General features: G+C 39.9%; 1 protein-coding gene across 7 annotated transcripts in view; it reads left to right on the forward strand.

The window, feature by feature from the left end:
- NRG3 (neuregulin 3) overlaps positions 1 to 19854 on the forward strand; it is a 1059991-nt gene that overhangs the window by 908974 nt on the left and 131163 nt on the right. For 4 of the 7 annotated variants that reach the window (XM_012764721.3, XM_012764724.3, XM_012764720.3 and 1 more), the window contains exon 4: positions 16411 to 16437. In XM_012764721.3, coding sequence (XP_012620175.1) covers positions 16411 to 16437 — 27 coding nt within the window. The remainder of the gene's footprint in view (positions 1 to 16410; positions 16438 to 19854) is intronic. The other 3 variants (XM_076010185.1, XM_012764726.3, XM_076010184.1) reach the window with 1 other exon arrangement.

Here is a 19854-nt window from a genome sequence, read left to right on the forward strand (position 1 = left end):
AGTAAAACTACCATTTGATTCAGCAATCCCACTACTGGGTTATCTACCCAAAGGAGAAAAAGACAAAAGCAACACAATTCACAATTCACAATTGCAAAGATGTGGAAACAATCCAAATGCCCATCAATACATGGGTGGATTAATAAAATGTGGTATATGTATGTCATGGAGTACTACTCAGCCATAAAAAATGGTGAACTGCCTGTTGTATTTTCCTGGGTGGAGCTGGAGCCCATTCTTCTAAGTAAAGTATCACGCAAATAGAAGAAGAACAAACCACATTTACTCACCATTAAATTGGTACTAATTGATCAACAGTGATGTGCACATATGGGAAGTAACATTCATAGGGTGTCGGACAGGTGGGAGGGAGGAGGGGATAGATAAATTCACTCCTAACAGAGGCCATACGTGCTGTCATGGGACGGGCATGCTTGTAGCTCTGACTCTGGGGTGCAAAGGCAATCTGTGTGACCAAAGCATTTGTACCCCTGTAATACCCTTGTATTATTAACAAATATATATATATATATATATATATATATATATATTGAACACTTAGTACCAGACATGGTTCTACATGACATAGATATAGTAATAAAACAACACAAATGGATCCTTATAGCTTGAATTTTGTCTTCCCAAGATTTAAAAGTTGAATCCCTAAGCCCCAAAGCCCCAGTACCTCAGAATGTGACCTATTTGCTGATAGAGTCTTTTTTTTTTTCAGTTCACCTTTTTTTTTTTTTTCCATTTTTTTTTTGTTTTTTGTTTTTTGTTTTTTTTTATTTCAGCATATTATGGGGGTACAGATTTTAAGGTTTCAATAAATGCCCATTTCCCCCCCTCCCCCCAAAAGTCTGAGTCTCCATCATGACCATCCCCCAGATGGTGCACATCTCACTCATTATGTATGTATATACCTGCCCCCCTCCCCCCTCCCACCTGCCCAATACCCTATTACTGTAGTACCTATGTGTCCACTTAGGTGCTACTCAGTTAATACCAGTTTGCTGGAGAATATATCTGGTGCTTGTTTTTCCATTCTTGGGATACTTCACTTAGTAGTATGGGTTCCAGCTCTAACCAGGAAAATATAAGATGTGCTATATCACCATTGTTTCTTAGAGCTGAATAGTACTTCATGGTATACATATACCACATTTTATTAATCCATTCTTGGATTGATGGGCACTTGGGCTGTTTCCACAGCCTTGCAATTATGAATTGTGCTGCTATAAACATTCGAGTGCAGGTGTCTTTTTTGTAGAGTGTCATTGGATCATTTGGGTAGATGCCCAGCAATGGGATTGCTGGATCAAATGGTAGATTCACTTGTATCGCTTTAAGGTATCTCCATATTGCTTTCCACAGAGGTTGAACTAGTTTGCAGTCCCACCAGCAGTGTAGGAGTGTTCCTCTCTCTCCACAACCACGCCAGCATTTATTGTTTGGAGATTTTTTGATAAAGGCCATTCTCACTGGGGTTAAGTGATATCTCATTGTAGTTTTGATTTGCATTTCCCTGATGATTAGAGATGTTGAGCATTTTTTCATGTTTGTTGGCCATTCTTCTGTCTTCTTTAGAAAAGTTTCTGTTTAAGTCCTTTGCTCACTTTTTAATGGGGTTATTTGATTTTTTCTTCCTGATTTTCGTGAGTTCTGAGTACATTCTAGTTATCAGTCCCTTATCGGATGCATAGGATGCAAAAATTTTCTTTCCACCCTCCCCAAGTCCGCAGCTACTCCTGAGCCTCTGCCAGCAGGCCAGACCACAAGCCACCAGGCCTCCCGGGACTGTGATGTCGGCGGGGAGGTTCCCTGCACAGGAACGCCACCTGGGTTGGGCGCACAGTCTCCTCCTGGGAGGAGGGTTGCCCTCTAGGGCGCCGATCCGCCCCTGGAGGCACACAGCCCTCAGTAGGCTGTTCACGTATAACCCTTCTGTGCCCCGGGCAATGCTAGCCCTCAGTGCAGGGGATCTGGTCTGCAGGTCCGACCTCTGGGTCCCAGAGTTCAAACTGTATCCCCACCAGGGAGAGGATTTCCGGTCCCAATTCACCCACAGGGAGCCCAAGCTGGGTCTATGTCTCTTAGCCTCTGAGTCGGCACTGTTCTCCTGGGAACACCGTGCCAGCAGCACCTGGGAGGGTGGGCGGGTAGGGAGCTCACAGTCTGAGGTCCCCTGAGTCAGCTGTAGGGTCCCAAAAGGGAAGGTCCCGTTCCCTGGAGGTGCCTCAGGCTGGTGGCTGTATTGTCTCTCTGGGCAGCCGCGGATAGGGTCGGGGGAGGGGAGGAGGAGGCAATATGGCGCCTGCCGCGCGGCTCGGGTCTGTGCACATGGAGGTGCCCGGAGGAAGTTGGGAACCTGGTGCCATGTCTGCTACAGGCTCACCGCTGGCTGGTGGCGGCGGTCTCTGGGCTGGTGTCCGCAGGTCTCTCCACCTGCTGGGGAGCCCACCAGCAGTCCCAAATGCAGGGGAGGGGAAACAGCGAATCCACCTACCCTTGCTGCTGGTCTCCGGGCTGCTCCGGTGGTCTCAGCCTCCAGTTCTCCTCCGCAGCCTCCTCCCGTGGAGTCTCCCAGGGTCTCAGGTGCCCCTCCTTCCGGCCCTCATCCGCTGTATGCTCATCTTCTTGCTTCTTTCCTCTAATTTCTGCTAGAATCTGTCTTTTCTGCAGAGACACTCTGTCTGGCGGTGTTACTCGTCCGCCATCTTGCTCCACCCCCTCCATGTGATGTTTGATACAGGCATACAATGTAAATTAACCAAATCAGGCTAATTGGTGTATCTGTCACTGTAGGCATTTATCGTCTCTTTGGAACATTCCAACTCCACTCTTTCATTTACTTTAAAGTATCCCCTAACTTATTTTTGATTATAGTCACTTTGTTTTGCTATCGAATATTGTTCATTCTATCTATCTATATTTCTGTACCTATTAATCATCCTCACTTTATCCGCCCTCCCTGGTACCCTTCCCAGCCTCTGGTAACCATATTCTACTCTCTGTCTCCATGAGACCAGTTGTTTTTATATTTAGATCCCACGTGTGAGTGAGAACATGTGAGATTTGTTCGGAATGTGCCCAGTCTCGTCTGATGTAAATTTTAAAGGAATCTCTCTGGCTGCTATGTGGGGGTCAATGGTGGAAGCAGAGAAATTAGGGAGGAAACTACTGTAGTAAAACCATCCAGGTGAGAGCGTGGTTGTGTTGAGCAAGACTGGTGGTGGAGAACATGATGGGATAGATAAGTGAAGGGTTAGGCAGAGCACTGCAGACACAGAGGAGTGCTGGACAGACATGGAGACCAGTTCTATGGAGGATGCTGCTGCAATGAGTTTCCACAGGGGAAACAGCTAAGGAGGGGACACTAGTGTTAGTGGTGAAAGGAGTAGATGGCATTGGTGTAGAGGAGAGTTTGGCTTGCTGCAGGCACACAGTTATCCAGGGCAATGAGGTCATCAGCTATTGCACGATGCACGCCTCCTCCTCATATCTTTGATTGATGTTTCTGGACCACAGTGAACTGCTGTCACATTTTGGTCCCTGAAATGAGCATATGAATTTCATTCCCTCTAGTGAAGGCTCGATTTGCACAAGGGGGGAAAGTCATTATTCAATCTCCTACAGCTTTGAATCCTTTATCTAGGATTCACTCTCCATCTACTAATATGAAGAGAAGGAAAATAACTTGAAACAAAAATTCAAACTTATTTGACATTAAGTAAAATTAAAATTGTTTGGTTTAATAATATCAAATGCTTATAGCAAGAACGATCCAATAATAAGTGCTTAACAGCTTGAAACCCCCAAAACTGGTTGAATATTTTTTGTACCTTGTTCTTTAAAAGTTTTGTTTAGTTAAACCTTACAGATTACCTTATTATATTCCATTTTTTTCAAGAACAAGAAATGTCAATTTACAAAAAAATAAATTATAATGATAACATGGCTACATTGAGTTCAATGAGGTTATACCTAATTTTGAAATATAATAAGTAAATTAATCAGCTTCTTAATGTTGTAGCAGGAACAAATCCCAGCCTACAAAATATTGGATGAATGGATATAACAGGTCATTTGTGTACTGAGTTCAAAGAGTTAATACTTGAAACCTATCTCCTGAGTCTCCTGAGCTCGAATCCCAGCACTTTAGTTATAAGTCGAGGATGGCAATTGACCTCTATGTGCCTCAGTCTCACATTTAAAATGTGAATAAAAGTAGTACATAATTCATATTGTTGCTGTAGGTTTTAAATGAGTTAAGGCATGTAAAGTAAGTAGAGTGACTGCTCTAGATTAAGTCCTGAAAAACTTAAGCTATATTACTATTTCTTTATTGTTTGCATTTCATAATTTACTACTCAGGGTTCCATTGCACTGCATTAGAGAAAAGCATAGTCACAGTTACCTAACAACGGTTTCCTGGAGTTAGCACCAGTGTTCTAGAAAGAGGTGTGGCTCATGCAGGGCCCAAGCCTGGTGTTCTTGGAGAGGGGCCGAGCTTGCGGGCTGGGCAGATCCTTGTGTTCTTGACTATCCTGGTGGCATCTACCAAGATTCCTAATTCCTGTAATGTTTTCAGTCCACTGAAAGGTCATCGCTGCATCCTATAGTCTTCCCAACCTCATAGACCACTTACACAGAACCCACTTAGAAATCTGAGTGGCTCTGCCTATCAGATGCACCGGGAATTAATTAGTCCTCACGGCTGCTTCCCACTGCAGCACATCTGAGCCCCATCTCCTCAGACCCTCCAGGCTTTTCATCCCCCAGAGTAAAGCTGGGTTGGATGAGCGGTGGGCAGGGGTGGTCTGTGGTCTTCCTTCCTCCAGGGGCTGTATGGAGCAAGCTCCAAGCAGCTCTGTCTAGGAACCTGGTTTGGTATTCTCGTTTCACTTTCATTGGAGCAGAAAGCAGGGAACGAAATGCATGGCTTGGTGTGGTAGCTGCGGCAGCATTCCTGTTTAGTTTTGGAAGGTCTTGTCTCAGACATTTGGATTTCTTCCATTTTTTTCCCTTCACCTAAATAAATCTCTAATGTATTAATCTGCAAAGGGAGTCTTGTTCTTTATCTCTACTATCAAATCTATTATTTTATACCTCGATTTCTTCTGGGCTCAGAATTTTGTAACCTAAAACCATTTTTTCCCTCCCTCTGTTTATTAGTCAAACTTCCCTTGCCTAAAGGAGGAAGGGAGACAAGTTTGAAGGAAGTACCAGTAACAGAGAGCACATGGAGCAAATCCTCGAAAGTCTGTGCAACTATTTAGTTCTTCTATATGTGTTCAAATTCCCAATCTGTGCCAGGAACGGTCCTGAAATCTATGGCAGAAAGAGAAATCATGTGTGATCATTTTATTAGATTGCTTTTAGTCACTAGGGGAGGATGCACAAGTGAACAAGTAACTCCAATCATTAGAGTGAAGTGTGATGAAACTTAGAGCACACAAATATGAACAATTCCACAAAAGACCATTTCTACGGCACACCCTGTGTAGGAAAAGATATGCTTTTCAGGGCTGGTTTTACTTGAAGTGAGTGTATATAAACGAATGAGGCTCACCAAGGCATGGGACTTGGAGAGAATGTGGAGAAGCAGCCGGGGCAGGAGCAGACTGTGAAAGGTGGAAGGTTGTCTGTGGCGAATCCGGCGCAGCTTAATGAAATAAGATACCTCTCATCCTGAGCAAATTAGCTCACCTCTCGGAAACTCAGTTTTCTCATCTGTAAAATACCATCGCTAGCAAGGAAGCTACAAGGACAAGTGAGGAGAATGTGATAAAGATTCTCAAGAATATCATTCGTAGATGGTGGTTTCAAGGAAGAATGTTGTAGACTCTATTCATCTGCCTTGCTAATGTCTAAGTGATGTAAAATTAGAATTTTCTAAATTCATCCACACTTAGCTTCTGACATCTGCGGCCCGTTTTGAAAAGGTTATCACACTAATAGGATGCTAGCAGAGTGACTATTTCCATTCAGATGTCTAGAAAATACATATAGAACGTTATTAAAACTAGAGAAGGTGGAGTGGGAGGATGAGGGTAAGAACTTCAAAATACCTGGATTCAACTGAGTTCCCAACTAATTATTAGATAATAGCTTCCTCCATTATTTCAATAAAGGAGCTTCCCTTGGTTTTTCTACATTACTAAGAATGATCCAGTTACTTTGGGGGAAACCGTTATTAGGAGAAGCCTCTGCCGATTTAATTTCCATTTCTTTATTCTATTAAATAAAGGAGGCTTACATTAGTCCTTATGTTATTAACTACCTAATGGATTTAGGAAGCAGGAAGCAAGAGAAGAATTGTTCTTTGCATTTAAATGAGACAAATAACACCCTCAGCTGATTATGCATTTAAGGAAAAAAGTTTCATCCTATTGCTACATTTTACCTCTGAAAAAGTCATAAATTAATCCATTAGTGAGCCCAAGTGTGTCATCTGTTGTGCTCATTATTAAGAATTCCCAGGTGTTCAGGGGCTTGTAAGTGTAAATGAATGTGACTTTTAAAACTTGGTAACAGAAATATGCAGCACAAAGAGCATAATCTATGAAACTATTCTCATACCATTTTCTTTTTATAAAAGAAAATGATAACGTTAAATATTAAATTAAGGTGTTCCCTAATATCAGAAGTGTTATCTTGTTAGAATGAAACAATGAAACATAACAACAAAAATCAAAGGGTTGCTACGTTTTCTTCCCTGTTGCCTGATTTTGTGTATCATTGTAAAAGTTCCATACCCAATATCAGGGAGAAAAATATGTGCATTTTAACAAATAAATTGATTAATTTATTCAGATACTCAGTTTCCATCCCTATGTGTATTCAATTAACAAAAATGCTTTAGCAGTTATTACGTGCTAGACAAGGTACATAGCCCAGGAGAAGGTGAGACCACCAGAAGAATGAGATCAAAATAGAATTCAAAGAACAATGTGAAGAGGAGAGCTCGAGGGCAGTGTGTGAGCTGACTCTTGGAAGAAGTGCAAGAGATCGCAGCTGGTCCAGAGATCTGGAGCTTTTAAAAGGCTTCTTGTTGCAAGTGTTGAAGCGCTTGCATTCATTCTGCAGTGCAGCTCAGTTTATGCGAGGAGAAAAGGCAGGAGCTGAGCAGCGGAGTGGAGAACATGGTAAAAAGACCTTGTGGAGGCTTCCTCTCTGCAATTCTAGTGGCACAAAAGGCTGCTTCTTCCTTTTTTTTTTTTTTTTTTTACAAAGACATTAAAATAAAAACTTGTTATCAGAGTAGTCACCTGTGGGAAAGCCTTGTTTGACTGAGGTGTTAGAATGGGAAAAGATAGGATCTTGCCACCCCCACCTCCCTGGGTGATTCACAATTCAATGAGGAGTAAATTTTATAGCTCCAAATATGGAGAGAGAGAGAGAGAGAGAGAGAGAGAGAGAGAGAGAGAGAGAGAGAGTGAATGGAGAACTGTTGGAGCCAAAAATGGTCTGAGTCAAAGCATTAGTATAAATTTGAAATTATAGTTTATATACATGATTTGCTTTAAGAAAATATCACAATAGTACACTTTCAACAAGAGAGACAATTGGTGAGATTATGCAAAAGGATTCAATAAACACTGACTTGCCATCTGCTATTGGAAAGGCACTGGGGAAGTGGAGGAAGGCTGGGCAGAATCCCACAGTTCCCCTGATCAGTCATTATATAGATATGTCACTACCACTACTAGTTATGATCCAAAGCATAATAATCCTACTTGCTAAATAGAGATCTCATTAGCACTCATAGAAAGGTAGAGCAGATAACACTATTTCAGGAAATCAGAGACAGCTTCAGAGGAATTAGGTCTGGAAAGATGGGAGGAGTTTCAGGCCAGTGGGATGGTCCTAACAGAAGCATGACATGTGTGAAGACAGGGCCCTTTAGGAAGTACTGGCAGAATAGAGTGTTTGGAGGGTTGGCCAAAAGGTCGTTCTTGTTTGTTTGTTTGTTTTTGGTTTTATTTTTAAGTCATTTTCTCTGGGATAACTCTACATAGCCAGCTACCTCCTACATCTAAAGAACTATTTGTAGCGCCAGGACTTTTTTTCCACACAAGTGAATATCTTTGCATAAAACAAACTATAGCAAACAAAGGCAGTCAGGCATTAAGAATGGACAAGCCTGACCTTCAGAAGCTACAGTTGCTTACCACCAATTTTGAACTCAACCTAAAGAAAGCTACCTAGTTGCCGAAAGAAAAGGAAAAAGAAACGAAAGGGGTCAGGTCCTTGTGTCTTATCCTAGGCTGTTTCTTAATGGATCAGGCACCACTTAAGCATAAGCCTCTAGCACATGTGCTTGTTTACAGCCTTAGCCCTGAAAGTTACCCCTGCTTGTCATAAATTGAGCTTTCTCAGCGCTGCCTGTATTCCCGTGTCCTAACCTAAGAGTATCTCTTCCTGGTTATGCCATCCATTTGCCTTCCTAGAATGAATTCTCTTCACTCCATTTTTGCCATGAACTTTCTTTTCTTAAGATATCAATAATGAGATTTTTCTACCAGATCCACTACATCACAGCATTAGGCTGCTCTGGATCAGTGTCTTGGGCAGTTAATCCAGGACTGAGAATCCCCTAGCTCATATAGACCTTCTGGGTAACCTTCCTGTGTAGTTCCTCTGTGTTAGGCAGAGGGAAAGCAGAGAGTCCCTTTTCTGGGATCTCCACATCAGTCACAGAAGTTGTCGTCTATGTTGGCAGATGGTGGTGAGTTGTCATTGCTCTTTGTTTAGTGGAGGATACCTCAAATCAATGTTTCCTTAAATATGCCCATCATTTTCTGAATTAGTGCTCATTATGAAGATATCAAAATTTTAAATTAAAAAGTATGATTAAAAGCATGGTATTAAAACTGGTAGCAAAGGTTTTAATCATTATGACAACTACAAACTCACATATAAACACGTGAATATTTGCCATAAAATCCTTTCTTTATTTTTATTTCTTTCTCTTTTTTGAGTAGACCTTCCCCCATTTTATTATAATCCTTCTATCTATTAACCATAATCTCTATTGTATGTCTTCATTTATACTGACCAGGATTGAAGTTGAAAAGTTAGACTCCCAAAAGGGCATATAACAGCTATTACAAAGATTACTTAAATTAAAGTTATTAAGGGGCAAATGTTTAAATAGCGTATATAATAGCATTTTAATTACCGTGGAAAATTTAATATTTTTTCTGATAATTGACCATTTACTCATGTGAAGCCTAAATTACACATAAAAATCATGTAACAGGCCAGGCGAGGTGGCTCACACCTGTAATCCTAGCACTCTGGGAGGCCAAGGCGGGTGGATTGCTTAAGGTCAGGAGTTCAAAACCAGCCTGAGCAAGAGCGAGACCCCTGAAATTAATTGGCCAACTAATATGCATAGAAAAAATTAGCCGGGCATGGTGGCGCATGCCTGTAGTCCCAGCTACTCGGGAGGCTGAGGCAGTAGGATCGCTTGAGCCCAGGAGTTTGAGGTTGCTGTGAGCTAGGCTGACGCCACGTCACTCACTCTAGCCTGGGCAACAAAGCGAGCCTCTGTCTCAAAAAAAAAAAAAAAAAAAAAATCATGTAACAAAGATATAAGTGAGCTGGACCTTCTCAAATAATAATCTGGTGTTTATGGACTTCAGAATTGTAGACTCAAGTAAGTAGCAATTAAATGTGCATTGATTTGGGGGAGTTTTCTGGAAACATTTGTGGATAATGTTTTTCAATATCTAGTTTCCATCAGAGGTGTCATGTTCCTCGGAGTCCTCAAAAACTTAGAGTTGGTTATTCTCTGAGAGAAATACAGACAGATATCATATGCAGTGGGCATGCCCGGTGGGCAACGGGGCTTAACCAGGTGGCATTTCCTTCATTCAGTAAATGTGTATTGAGCCTCTACAAAATACTGGACCTTGTGACAGGCTGGAGTGATGAAAGAGGGAACAGAAGCGACAACTACCCTTCAGTTCTAGAATTTATGATGCTTTTTCCCATCCTAAGCATTAGGAATCTACAAATGTGACCTCTCCTTGTTTACAAAAGCTTACTTTCTTTAGCTGCTAAATGAGGCTCAGTTGCATTATTTCACAGGCTAATTTTAAAAATTAGATAAAATGATATGCATAGAAGTGCCTGGTTAGAAAATATAAGAACTTTAGAAAGTTGATAACATATGAAAAGATGTTGAGACACATATTGTGAGTCTCAGGAGCAGGACTCTAGTGTATTCACCTACATAGCTACTTTCATCAGTTACATAAGGAAAAAAAAAAAGCAGTATTTAATTTCTGAATGAAGAATTCTTCTATATAATGGTAATTCTTATTAAATTTTTTGATAAGTAATTATGACGATGGAATTGGAGTTAAGTGTAATGTTCCAAGATGTTTGCATTGGAAAATTCTACAAGCTATTTAGGCAAGATCATGTTTGAGAAGTAAATGGTCACCCGTAAGGCTCAGGTGCAAGCCTGTTTTAATATTTCATTTTGTGGAGCAGAATGCTCATCTTGAGTTTGTAGTATGTCAACATATGGCAGAGTTTCCATGGCTGCCTGTTTCTCCTCCTTCGATACAAATGAGCATTCTTACTCGGAGAACGGGAGGAGATGAAGAAATAGAGGTGTCCCTGTTCATCAGGAGTCAGCAATAGAGCTCTTGCTGGGGTGAGGGGGGAGGATTGCTGGGGGGATGCCAAGTTCTGTAACAGGGCCCAGGGAAAAAAGAAAGGGACTGTGTGCTTTTCTGGAAAAGTGGTTTTGCCTCTTCCATGATTGATGGCCTGTCTGGTGTGAGGCTGGCCACAGTAATAATGTCATGACCTACTCTCTGCAGTAGAAAAAGCTGTCAGTTCTGATGAGATGGAGGCGAGGAGGGATTGGGATTATAGAGCTGAAATGGCCGCAGATAGTCCCCTGATTTAGGCTCACGTGGCTAGGTGATTTCATGTAGAATTGACTTTTCGTTTATTTTACATGTATAGGAAGAAATAGAGCTAAAAATTAGCATGGATTAATTTTAGGAGGTTTTGAGAGAGGTATCAATTTCTTTTTATTAACATGGTTTTTTTACTTCCCCTATTTTATTCATGAACATGTATAAATTCTAAAGTCAATTATATGTAAATGTGAAGTATATACATTTTAAAACAAAATTATGTATTTAACACAGTAGCATAATTTAGCAAAGGGAACATAGGGTTTAGAATCCGATCTGCATTCATATCCTAACTCTTGCACTAAGTAGCTGGGAAGAGGATAAAATAGTATCCCTCTCCTTTTAGGTCGGACAGTATAGGGTTGAGCGCAGTACCTACAAGGGGAGCGTGCGGCACTCTTGATAGTTTCTCATGCCCCTTCCGCACTGTGGGATGTAAGGCCTGAGAGATTCAGGTGTGGCTGCCACTCCCCTCACTGCTGTCACAGAGCACATGGACCCATTGCTGAAGCACGAGACGATGACATCTCTTTACGGTGATTCCAGAAGCTACTAGAGAATGATGAGCTCAAGGCGTTAAGGGTCAGCAAATATTCAAGACCCAGCTTACATTCTTCCTAAATCCAATTTCGTCTTCTCAGTTGGGAAGGGCTACCTCTTCCTAGAGTGTCACCAGTTAAAAAGTCATTTGACAGGGATCTGGGGGTGGAATCTGCAGAGTGACAGATTTCAGTTCAGGTATTAAGATAAACCGTTTACAACTGACATATTTTGTAATTGAGTGGGTGGTTTGTTCCACACTTACATGGCATGTAATTCCCAGAGCGAGTACCATATATCACTAGTTCCACAGGGCGCTCCGTGACAACGGGGCTGTTTTCATCCAGTTGGCAAATGCTGCCTATTTCACTACCACCCACAGAGTCTCCACACAAATAGGAGGTGTTTGGGGGATTCCTGCAACAGAGAAGCCCACTGAACCTTAAGCCAGTATTCTGACGTTGTAAAACACAGCTCAATATTTTCATGTAACATGCTTTTCCACGTTCACAGAAGAAGGGTTTAAAGCATCACATTTGGGACTGTTATATGACAAAATCACTTTGCTCAGTTACTCTTAATACAGGGCTGGTGCTTAAAACCTGCATTCATGTTGCTCGGCCCCAGGGCTGCATTGTGGAGAGTTCTTGATTATAGCCTGATGCCAGCATGACTCATTGCACCCCGAGACTGGAATCACGTCAAGCACTGCTTTCACTTGCTCTTTCTCAGCCTGCCCACCTTGGGGACCTGTTGCTAGCCCTCTTTGTCTGTCAGCATATAAACAAGAGGTACATGGAACCATGGACACTTTAGAAATGTGGGCCTTAAATTTCAGTTAGAGTTAAACAAGAGGAATAAGTTCAAGAGATCTATTGTGCAACATTACCATGACAACTATAGTTAATAACAATGTATCATATACCTGAAAATTGCTAACAGAGTAGAATTTAAATGTTATCTCCATAAAAAAATATGTGAAATATTGTATATGTTAACTAGCTTTATTTAGCCATTCCACAATGTATACACATTTCAAAATATCATGTTGTACATGATAAATACATACAATTGACAATTTCTGTCAATTAAAAAAAATTGTGAGCCTCGAATTTCCAGGAGTTTTCCAGGAGTTTTTGGTATTATAGAATGTTCGCTTTGTCTCCTGAGTCATCTACCTAGTCTTAAGATCTTCACAACGGTTTCAGCTCTGCAGCAGAGTTGCTGGCATTTGTTAAGCTTGTTGCTAATTAGGTGTAAGATCATTTGGTTTAATGCTTGGCATATTTTCAGACAAATTTTTTTTCATGTCACTTGCTATATGTACAAGCAAGTCACTTCAACTAGGCCAGCCTCATCATGAAGAAATTTGCTGGTAACCAATGAAGAAATATTAATGATTTAGTAATTTGGCTCCTCAGAGACAGGGACCAGTCGTCTTCCTCTGTCCCCCCCCTACTATTGATGTCTGGCACTTCATCAATAGACTAGGGGTGAGCAAGTAAGTAAGTGGTGCTTCTACAGTGCCTGAGGATACTTGAAAACAACTTGTTCTCTTAAGTGGATTAAATAATTCCTCCCTGAAGATCTCATTACTTGATGATTTTTGTAAAACTTAGCTTTTTCTTTATAGGGAGGGCATATGAAAACTTTGAGCGTAACCAGCGGCTGAGAGCCCAGCTGGCGTAGGCTCAATCCTGTTCCCAGCACTCACAGCTGGTGTGGTTTGGGGAAAGTTCATTCCCCTCTCTGTGCTTCTGTTCCAGTCCTGTAAAATGAGCATAACCACAACCTTGTAAGCTGCTGTTAGAAAATACTTCAAGGAATTCCTGGTGCATAGTTAAGTGCTCAGTAAATGTTAGCCACTACTTTAGAATCTGAAGCTGGGAGTATTTTAAAACAAATGCAATTTTAATATATAAAACTTAATTGAAGAGTTGGGAAGAAGGAGGTTATATATTCCAATACATGCCTTAGGGAAAATCAAACTGTTTTTGCTTAAATATGTGCCTCCTCTCCCACCCTGTTATCTGTGCAATGCTTGGCACATAGTTTGTTGAGTGAGTGTATAAATAAACTATTCCTTAATTAATCTTCACCTCATCCCTCTTGATGTTTTCCTGCAGGCCTGAATATCCCCAGGCAGGCTGTTTGCTTTGAGAAATAGCCAGTAAAGGGTTTTGAGAAATACTGTGGTTTATGGTCTGTGTATGATTCAAACAACAAAATTAATTGCTTTTCTGTCATCTGTTCTTAGTAGATTTTCATTGATTCTTCTGTAGGTGCCAAAGCCTGTGAGTGCCTTAAAACCTGCAATAGTGATCACAGTGTTAGAATTTTAAGAAAACAGTGGAAATATGTGTGTATATTTGTGCATGAGAGAGATTGTAAATATGATATAACTTTTTATTTGTGTGATCAGTGGTGTCAGTTTCCATGCATAGTCTATTATAAAAATTAATAAACAATTCCCTTTAAAATCCAAGAATATGAATGCCATCCTGCTTGAGAGTATTTCTGAAAATTACAACTCTAATAATTAGATGTAACTTTTCCGTTATGTTAGAGAAGCCATATTTCTTTGCTTTCCTTACATAGACCTTTAAGTGTCTGAATAATTTTTAAATTCTGATTTCCGTCTCTGCTACTGGTCATGAATTTATTGTGGTTGGAAGGTGTTCGTATTTACCAAACATGCCACTCACTTCTTAGCACAGTTTACACATTCACAAAGCTCATATTTCCGGTCACATACAGAGTGGAGCAGCTAAGGTCATAGAAGAATGGAAAAAGGCTACTGATTATCCCTACCACAAAACGGACTCTAGGCAGCCAGTTCTGAGCCAGCTCAGCTCCGCCAGCAAGCTCTTGTTCAACCAGGCTGAATCTAATGGCTTTCCACCCGCCCAGTCATGTAACCGAATATCTATGGTCCACTTCTTTTGGTCCTCTGCTCCTTGATTTCTACACACTCCCCTCTCTTGAATTCTTTCCTGAACCTTCTCTTCTGGCTGTATGCTGCAAAAGGTTAGCTCTTTATTACATGTCTTTTTTTTTTTTTTCCCTTACCTTTAGTCTCATTGTAGGGAATCTCACCTCCTTGTATTTAAATGCCACAACTTGCGTCTGTCTAGTGTTCTAAGTGCACAGAGTCACGAAGCTTCTTATTTGCACAAGAACACAAACATGGTCTTCCCGCCTTTTCTACAGATTTCACTGTTTGTATCACACATTCTCTCCCTCCCAGGAGCAAGTTTATGGGTCGCCGGCCTCTTCATCCTGTGTCCATTTTCTGCTTTTCCATTATAGCACTTATTAAAAAGAATGACCAGAGCCTTTTCTCTGTGGTCTCCCATTGATTTCTGAACTACTTGAAAACAAGAATCCTGTCTTTACACGAAAGTGTGCTCGATACTATCATAGCGCATGTCAGCCCAGAGCAAGCACCAAATGCCAAGTGAAGAGAAGATGCATCTGCTCTTTGGAAACATGGCCACCCTCTCTGTTTATATAAGTAGACATTTCTCAGTCAAAGTATGTGCTAATCACTTAAAAACTATTCATAGGCAATTGATAGAGACAGAAAGGAGATTTGTGGTTACCAGGGGCTGGGATCAGGAACAAAAAAAGAATTATGCCTTAAGGGTGAAGAGTTTCTGATTGAGGTGATGAAAAAATTTAGAAGTAAATTGATAGTGACTGTACAACACTGTGAATGTAGTTACTACTACTGAATCATATACTTAAACATGGTTAAAATGACAAATTTTATGTTATATGTATGTTTTTCCACAATAAAATTTAAAAAAATGAACTACTTACAAACAGGAAAGGCCGTTGAAATATTCAAGGTTACTAAGTGCATATTTCTGAAAGGAAAAGATTTGCTAAATGAAGAACTCATAAAAAGGAAGCTCAGCTATTAGTCTTAGGAAAAAATATAATTGTAGCAGTACTTTTTTCCCCCCACTTATTCTCATTTCAGATAAATATTACAACAACAGAAAATATCATTAAGTAATACAACGAATTTAAAACTTGAATGAGTGCAAAATTAAATAATCAAAAGAAAGCACCATTTAAATAAAGAAATCTCTGAATCTCCGCGATCAAATGCTTGGGCCTAGCCCAGCACAATCGATCACTCTGCTGATCAAGAACATTTCAGCTGGTCAAGACCCTTTGCTATCCATGTACCTATGCAACTGTCATGGACACACCTACCATTTGGTTTTGATAGGATGGCTTGTCAAGTTGAATAGTCATGAGAGTTAAGGGTCAGGTAGACAGAATTTGTACCTAGAATCTGCCTCAAATTTGGGGACCTATGGAAGATTTTTAGTCTCATCGAAGCATGGTTTTCTCATCTAATAAATGAGAGAAAGAAAGAGAAAAGTCTACCATGATTGCTTTTTTGCGCAGGTGAAGAGCACCTAGGTAGGGCCTTTCATGCAGGAATTCTTTGCTTGCTCATCTGAACATGGAGGTTCAAATAAGTTTATGTTGAACAAATAGTTATTACATGTAAAATACTATTAGTTCTCAAAATAACATTAGTACCAGATGTTCATTGTGTAAACAGTCTTTTTCCTTTCTTTTTTTTTGCTAAATTTATACTTAGCATAATTTGTAATTATGCAATAATTAGTTCATTATTAGTTCATGAACTAATGAACTAATGCAATATTAGTTCATTTAAAATTTTAAACTATAGTTCAGAAGCTTTAAGGAAATACCTGTCGGTGTTCGGAGCACCCATATTGTTGGTGATCTGTAAGTTCTCTTTCTCAAGCATAGTGGTTAAAATTAACACATATTTCTTGCTTTGAATGTCGGTCTTATCAGCACTGATTTCTATGTGTGGAATTTTTTTCTAACCTTTTTCTCTTTTTCTGTTCCCCTTCTTTCCATGCCGACTTTGGTGTAGCAGACCATTTGGGGATTGAATTCATGGGTAAGACTAAACAATTTGCTTATTTAATATCCTAAGAAAGCTAAGTTTCATAATGTACACAGTGTTCTCCTTCCCCATCTGATTATAATTGAAATGTCTCATTATCAGATGCTATTAGTAGTAAAAAATGCTTTTGTTGATTTTTCGCTAAGTAATGGCTCAAAATGGAAGACTTAACTACTTACTGAGAAGGCAATTTAATGTTAAGTGTAGCTTCTGGAATCACACAGAAGTTGAATTTGGCTCCTGGGTTTGATTGTTTCCTCTAATTCTCAATTTTCTTATCTGTAAAATAGGGATAATAATAGTTTCTATTTTACAGCACATATGAATTGCTTAGCAGGGTGTCTGCAACATGGCACTCAGTAAGTGATAGAAAATAATGGTTTTTAATGTCAGTTTTTGTCATTTTCTTCTCTGGCTCCTTTTCCTTTCACACGAGGACTACTTTGGCTATATTTTGGTTTCAATCTTAATTTGGAGTGTGGCTGTTAAACACTTCCATTTACAAAATTAATGTATTTCTTTTAAAGCATTTGCAGGGAGTAGCATGCTTTTTAAAGCATTACAATGCCTTCCATGGGCATTATTTTCTGTATTTATAGATAATCGCATTAACTTATACAATTATGTTAAATGAAAAAAATATATATTAGTTAAAGGAAAAAGAGAGCATTCTGTAAGGTTTAAAGCACATCACTGTATAGGACCAGAAAGATACTCAGGAGTTAGTCAGGGAAATTGAGAAGATCTAAATTTGAATCCAAATTCATCATGATCTGCATGTATGGCTTTTGTTGAACTTCAGATTTTCTCTCTTAGATGATGTGGATATGAATACTTGCTTCACATACATGAATATGTTTATTCTGATAACACTGCTACATGTACCTATAGTAATGTATCCATTCATCCATTTATTCAGTAAATGTTTATCAATTCATAATAAGCAAAGAAAAAATGCAAAGTGCTAGAGATAAAATAGAAAGCAAAAATGGGCAAAAACCCAATCCAAAGGAGCTTATAGTATAGTAATTTTACAGATGATGATCAGGTAATAAAGCTTAAATAAAATTACAAATTTCTTAAGATCTACTCCAGGCAAGATGCTATTGGCTTGGACTAGTGTGGTGACAGAAAATATGGGGAGAAGTTGATAGGTATTTGGGAAGTAATATTAACAAGTGCTTGAGAAGGACTGATGTTGAACGTGGAAGGAAGGAGATTGTTAAGGATGAATGCATGGTTATGGTGTGCATGTGTAGATACAAGGTGGGTCACTGAGAAAAAATACTGACAGAAGAAAAGATTTATGGGAGATATTGACTAGATTAGGTGTGTGGAAATATTGAGTTTTAGGGTGACTTTTTCATATTCGGGAGAAGATGCTAAGTTGGTAGTTATATTTCTGGAAGTGTTGAGGGTTAGTTAGAGATTAGTGATTGCATCTTTATACTGGAATTGGTCTTCCGTGTTATATTATTCATTAGTGCTCTATTATCTGGATATTACATCAGAGAAAAGGCAGACAGATCAATTTCTGCAGGTTTGGGGTTTCGCTAAGTGTATGTAAAGGAAAGTCAGAAGAGCAATGAAATTCAGGATGTTATTCAAATGATGCATCATGGAATCTAAGGTAGATGTGAAGGGAAATGAAGAAAGGATGATTGTCTCAGTGAAATCAATTAATAATCATCATGATAATGCTTGAACAAGTTGATGAAATGGAGAGGAGATTTCAGTCATATGGCAGATTGGTTGATAGTGATTTTGAAGATGGAGTTATAGGAGATGACAGTTTTCAAAGTATTCCTATGTGAACGAGTAACCAAATTGAGGTAGAGGTGGAAATAATTTGAAACTATAGGTCAAGGATTTAAAGGACATGGTTTTGGATAGGTTGTCTAAGTGGATATTACAGTTACTCATGATGGGTTGAGATAGAGGGGAAAAATATGTTTGTTTTATGCCAAAGTCTCCAATAAGTGAGATAGACTATACTGGAGTCTGGTAGATGACAATGAAGAACATTTATAATATATAGGTAAGAATAATGTCAGCTGCATCAAAAAATAGTGCCCATGGTTATAGTGGCTCAAGCACAGTAGCAGTTGATTTTCTGCTACTACTTTTTTCCTGTCCAAGGTAGGTGTTTTTACCTGCCAAGGTAGCAAATGACAAGCTTTTATTCAAGCAGTGAATCCGGGATCCAGGCTTCTTCCATCTTATGGTTTCAATATCACCTAGGTTTTCTTGTCATCTGCATCCAGCTAGCAAATGGGGAAAGAGAACATAGCAGATGTGTATCTACTTCTTAAAAGACCTAAGGCTAAAAGGGCTCATGTCACTTTTTGATTAATATTCTATTAGCTAGAGCTAAATCATGTGGCCACATCTTCCTGCAAGAGAGGCCTGGATATGCAAGCTTACTGGCTCTGAGAGAAAGGAGGAAATGGATTTTTAGTAATCTCTGCAAGAGTGTGGATGGCGTAAACTTAACGGAACAGAATTTTCACAAGAAACAAGTACTTTACAACCCAGCAGGCCAAATCCCTAACTTTGAGAGTGAGAAAAGAAAAACAGCTTTTGACAGAGGTAGGAGGAGAATTGGACTTTTCAGGCAAGATCCAGGTTTCAGTTAAAATAGGAAGAAAGAAAGAATCAAAGAAGAGGTTGAGAATGCAGAGGGGGTACTGCTGATGGGAATAAACCACTTCAGTGAGGCATGAGGCAAGGTGAGAGTTTAGTCAGTGGAAGGAGAGTAGAAAGCTGAGTCATGGGCCACAAACTGGAAAAAATTGTGAGCATGGGTGAGTTTTGCAAAAGTTAGAGTCAAATCATAGCTATAAACCATTATGGGGAATGAATTTTCAGTGTGATTATTTGACTCCAGCAGTGGAGATTGTCTTGTGAAGTTGGAGTATGCATCGTTGAGAAGGACACGCAATTTGTCCTCCTTCACTGAGGATGGCAGGCATTAGTGCCGTGGAGGTATCAGCGTCAACAGCCATGCTGAGGAAAATAGGCACTAGGCCTTGCATCCAGAAAAATTAGCCCCAGAGGGCTGTGGTGACTGCAGGCTCAGAGAATAAAGGCTCCGTACGTTAGTTAGCAGAATGTCCACAGACACAGGAAATGCTGCACGGCTGATGGTGGGCTGGGGTAGCGTCAGACCCCACAGGCAATGTGGCCATGGGTGTAGCAAGCTAAAATTGCTACACATGTGTTAACCATCACCGTCAAAAGAAATGGACCAATCTCCATCCTATTGTGCTTCACCTGAGGACCTCCAGAGGCGCTGGCAACTTACAGGGTAACAATTTGCTACAGAATCAGAATATGCATTAGGAGATCTGCGTTCGGACTCATTTAAAAGAATGTAGTTACTGATGTGGAAAAAAAATTATAGGTTATCAT

The sequence above is a fragment of the Microcebus murinus genome, chromosome 14, assembly GCF_040939455.1.
Source record: "Microcebus murinus isolate Inina chromosome 14, M.murinus_Inina_mat1.0, whole genome shotgun sequence".
NCBI classification, from domain to species: domain Eukaryota; kingdom Metazoa; phylum Chordata; class Mammalia; order Primates; family Cheirogaleidae; genus Microcebus; species Microcebus murinus.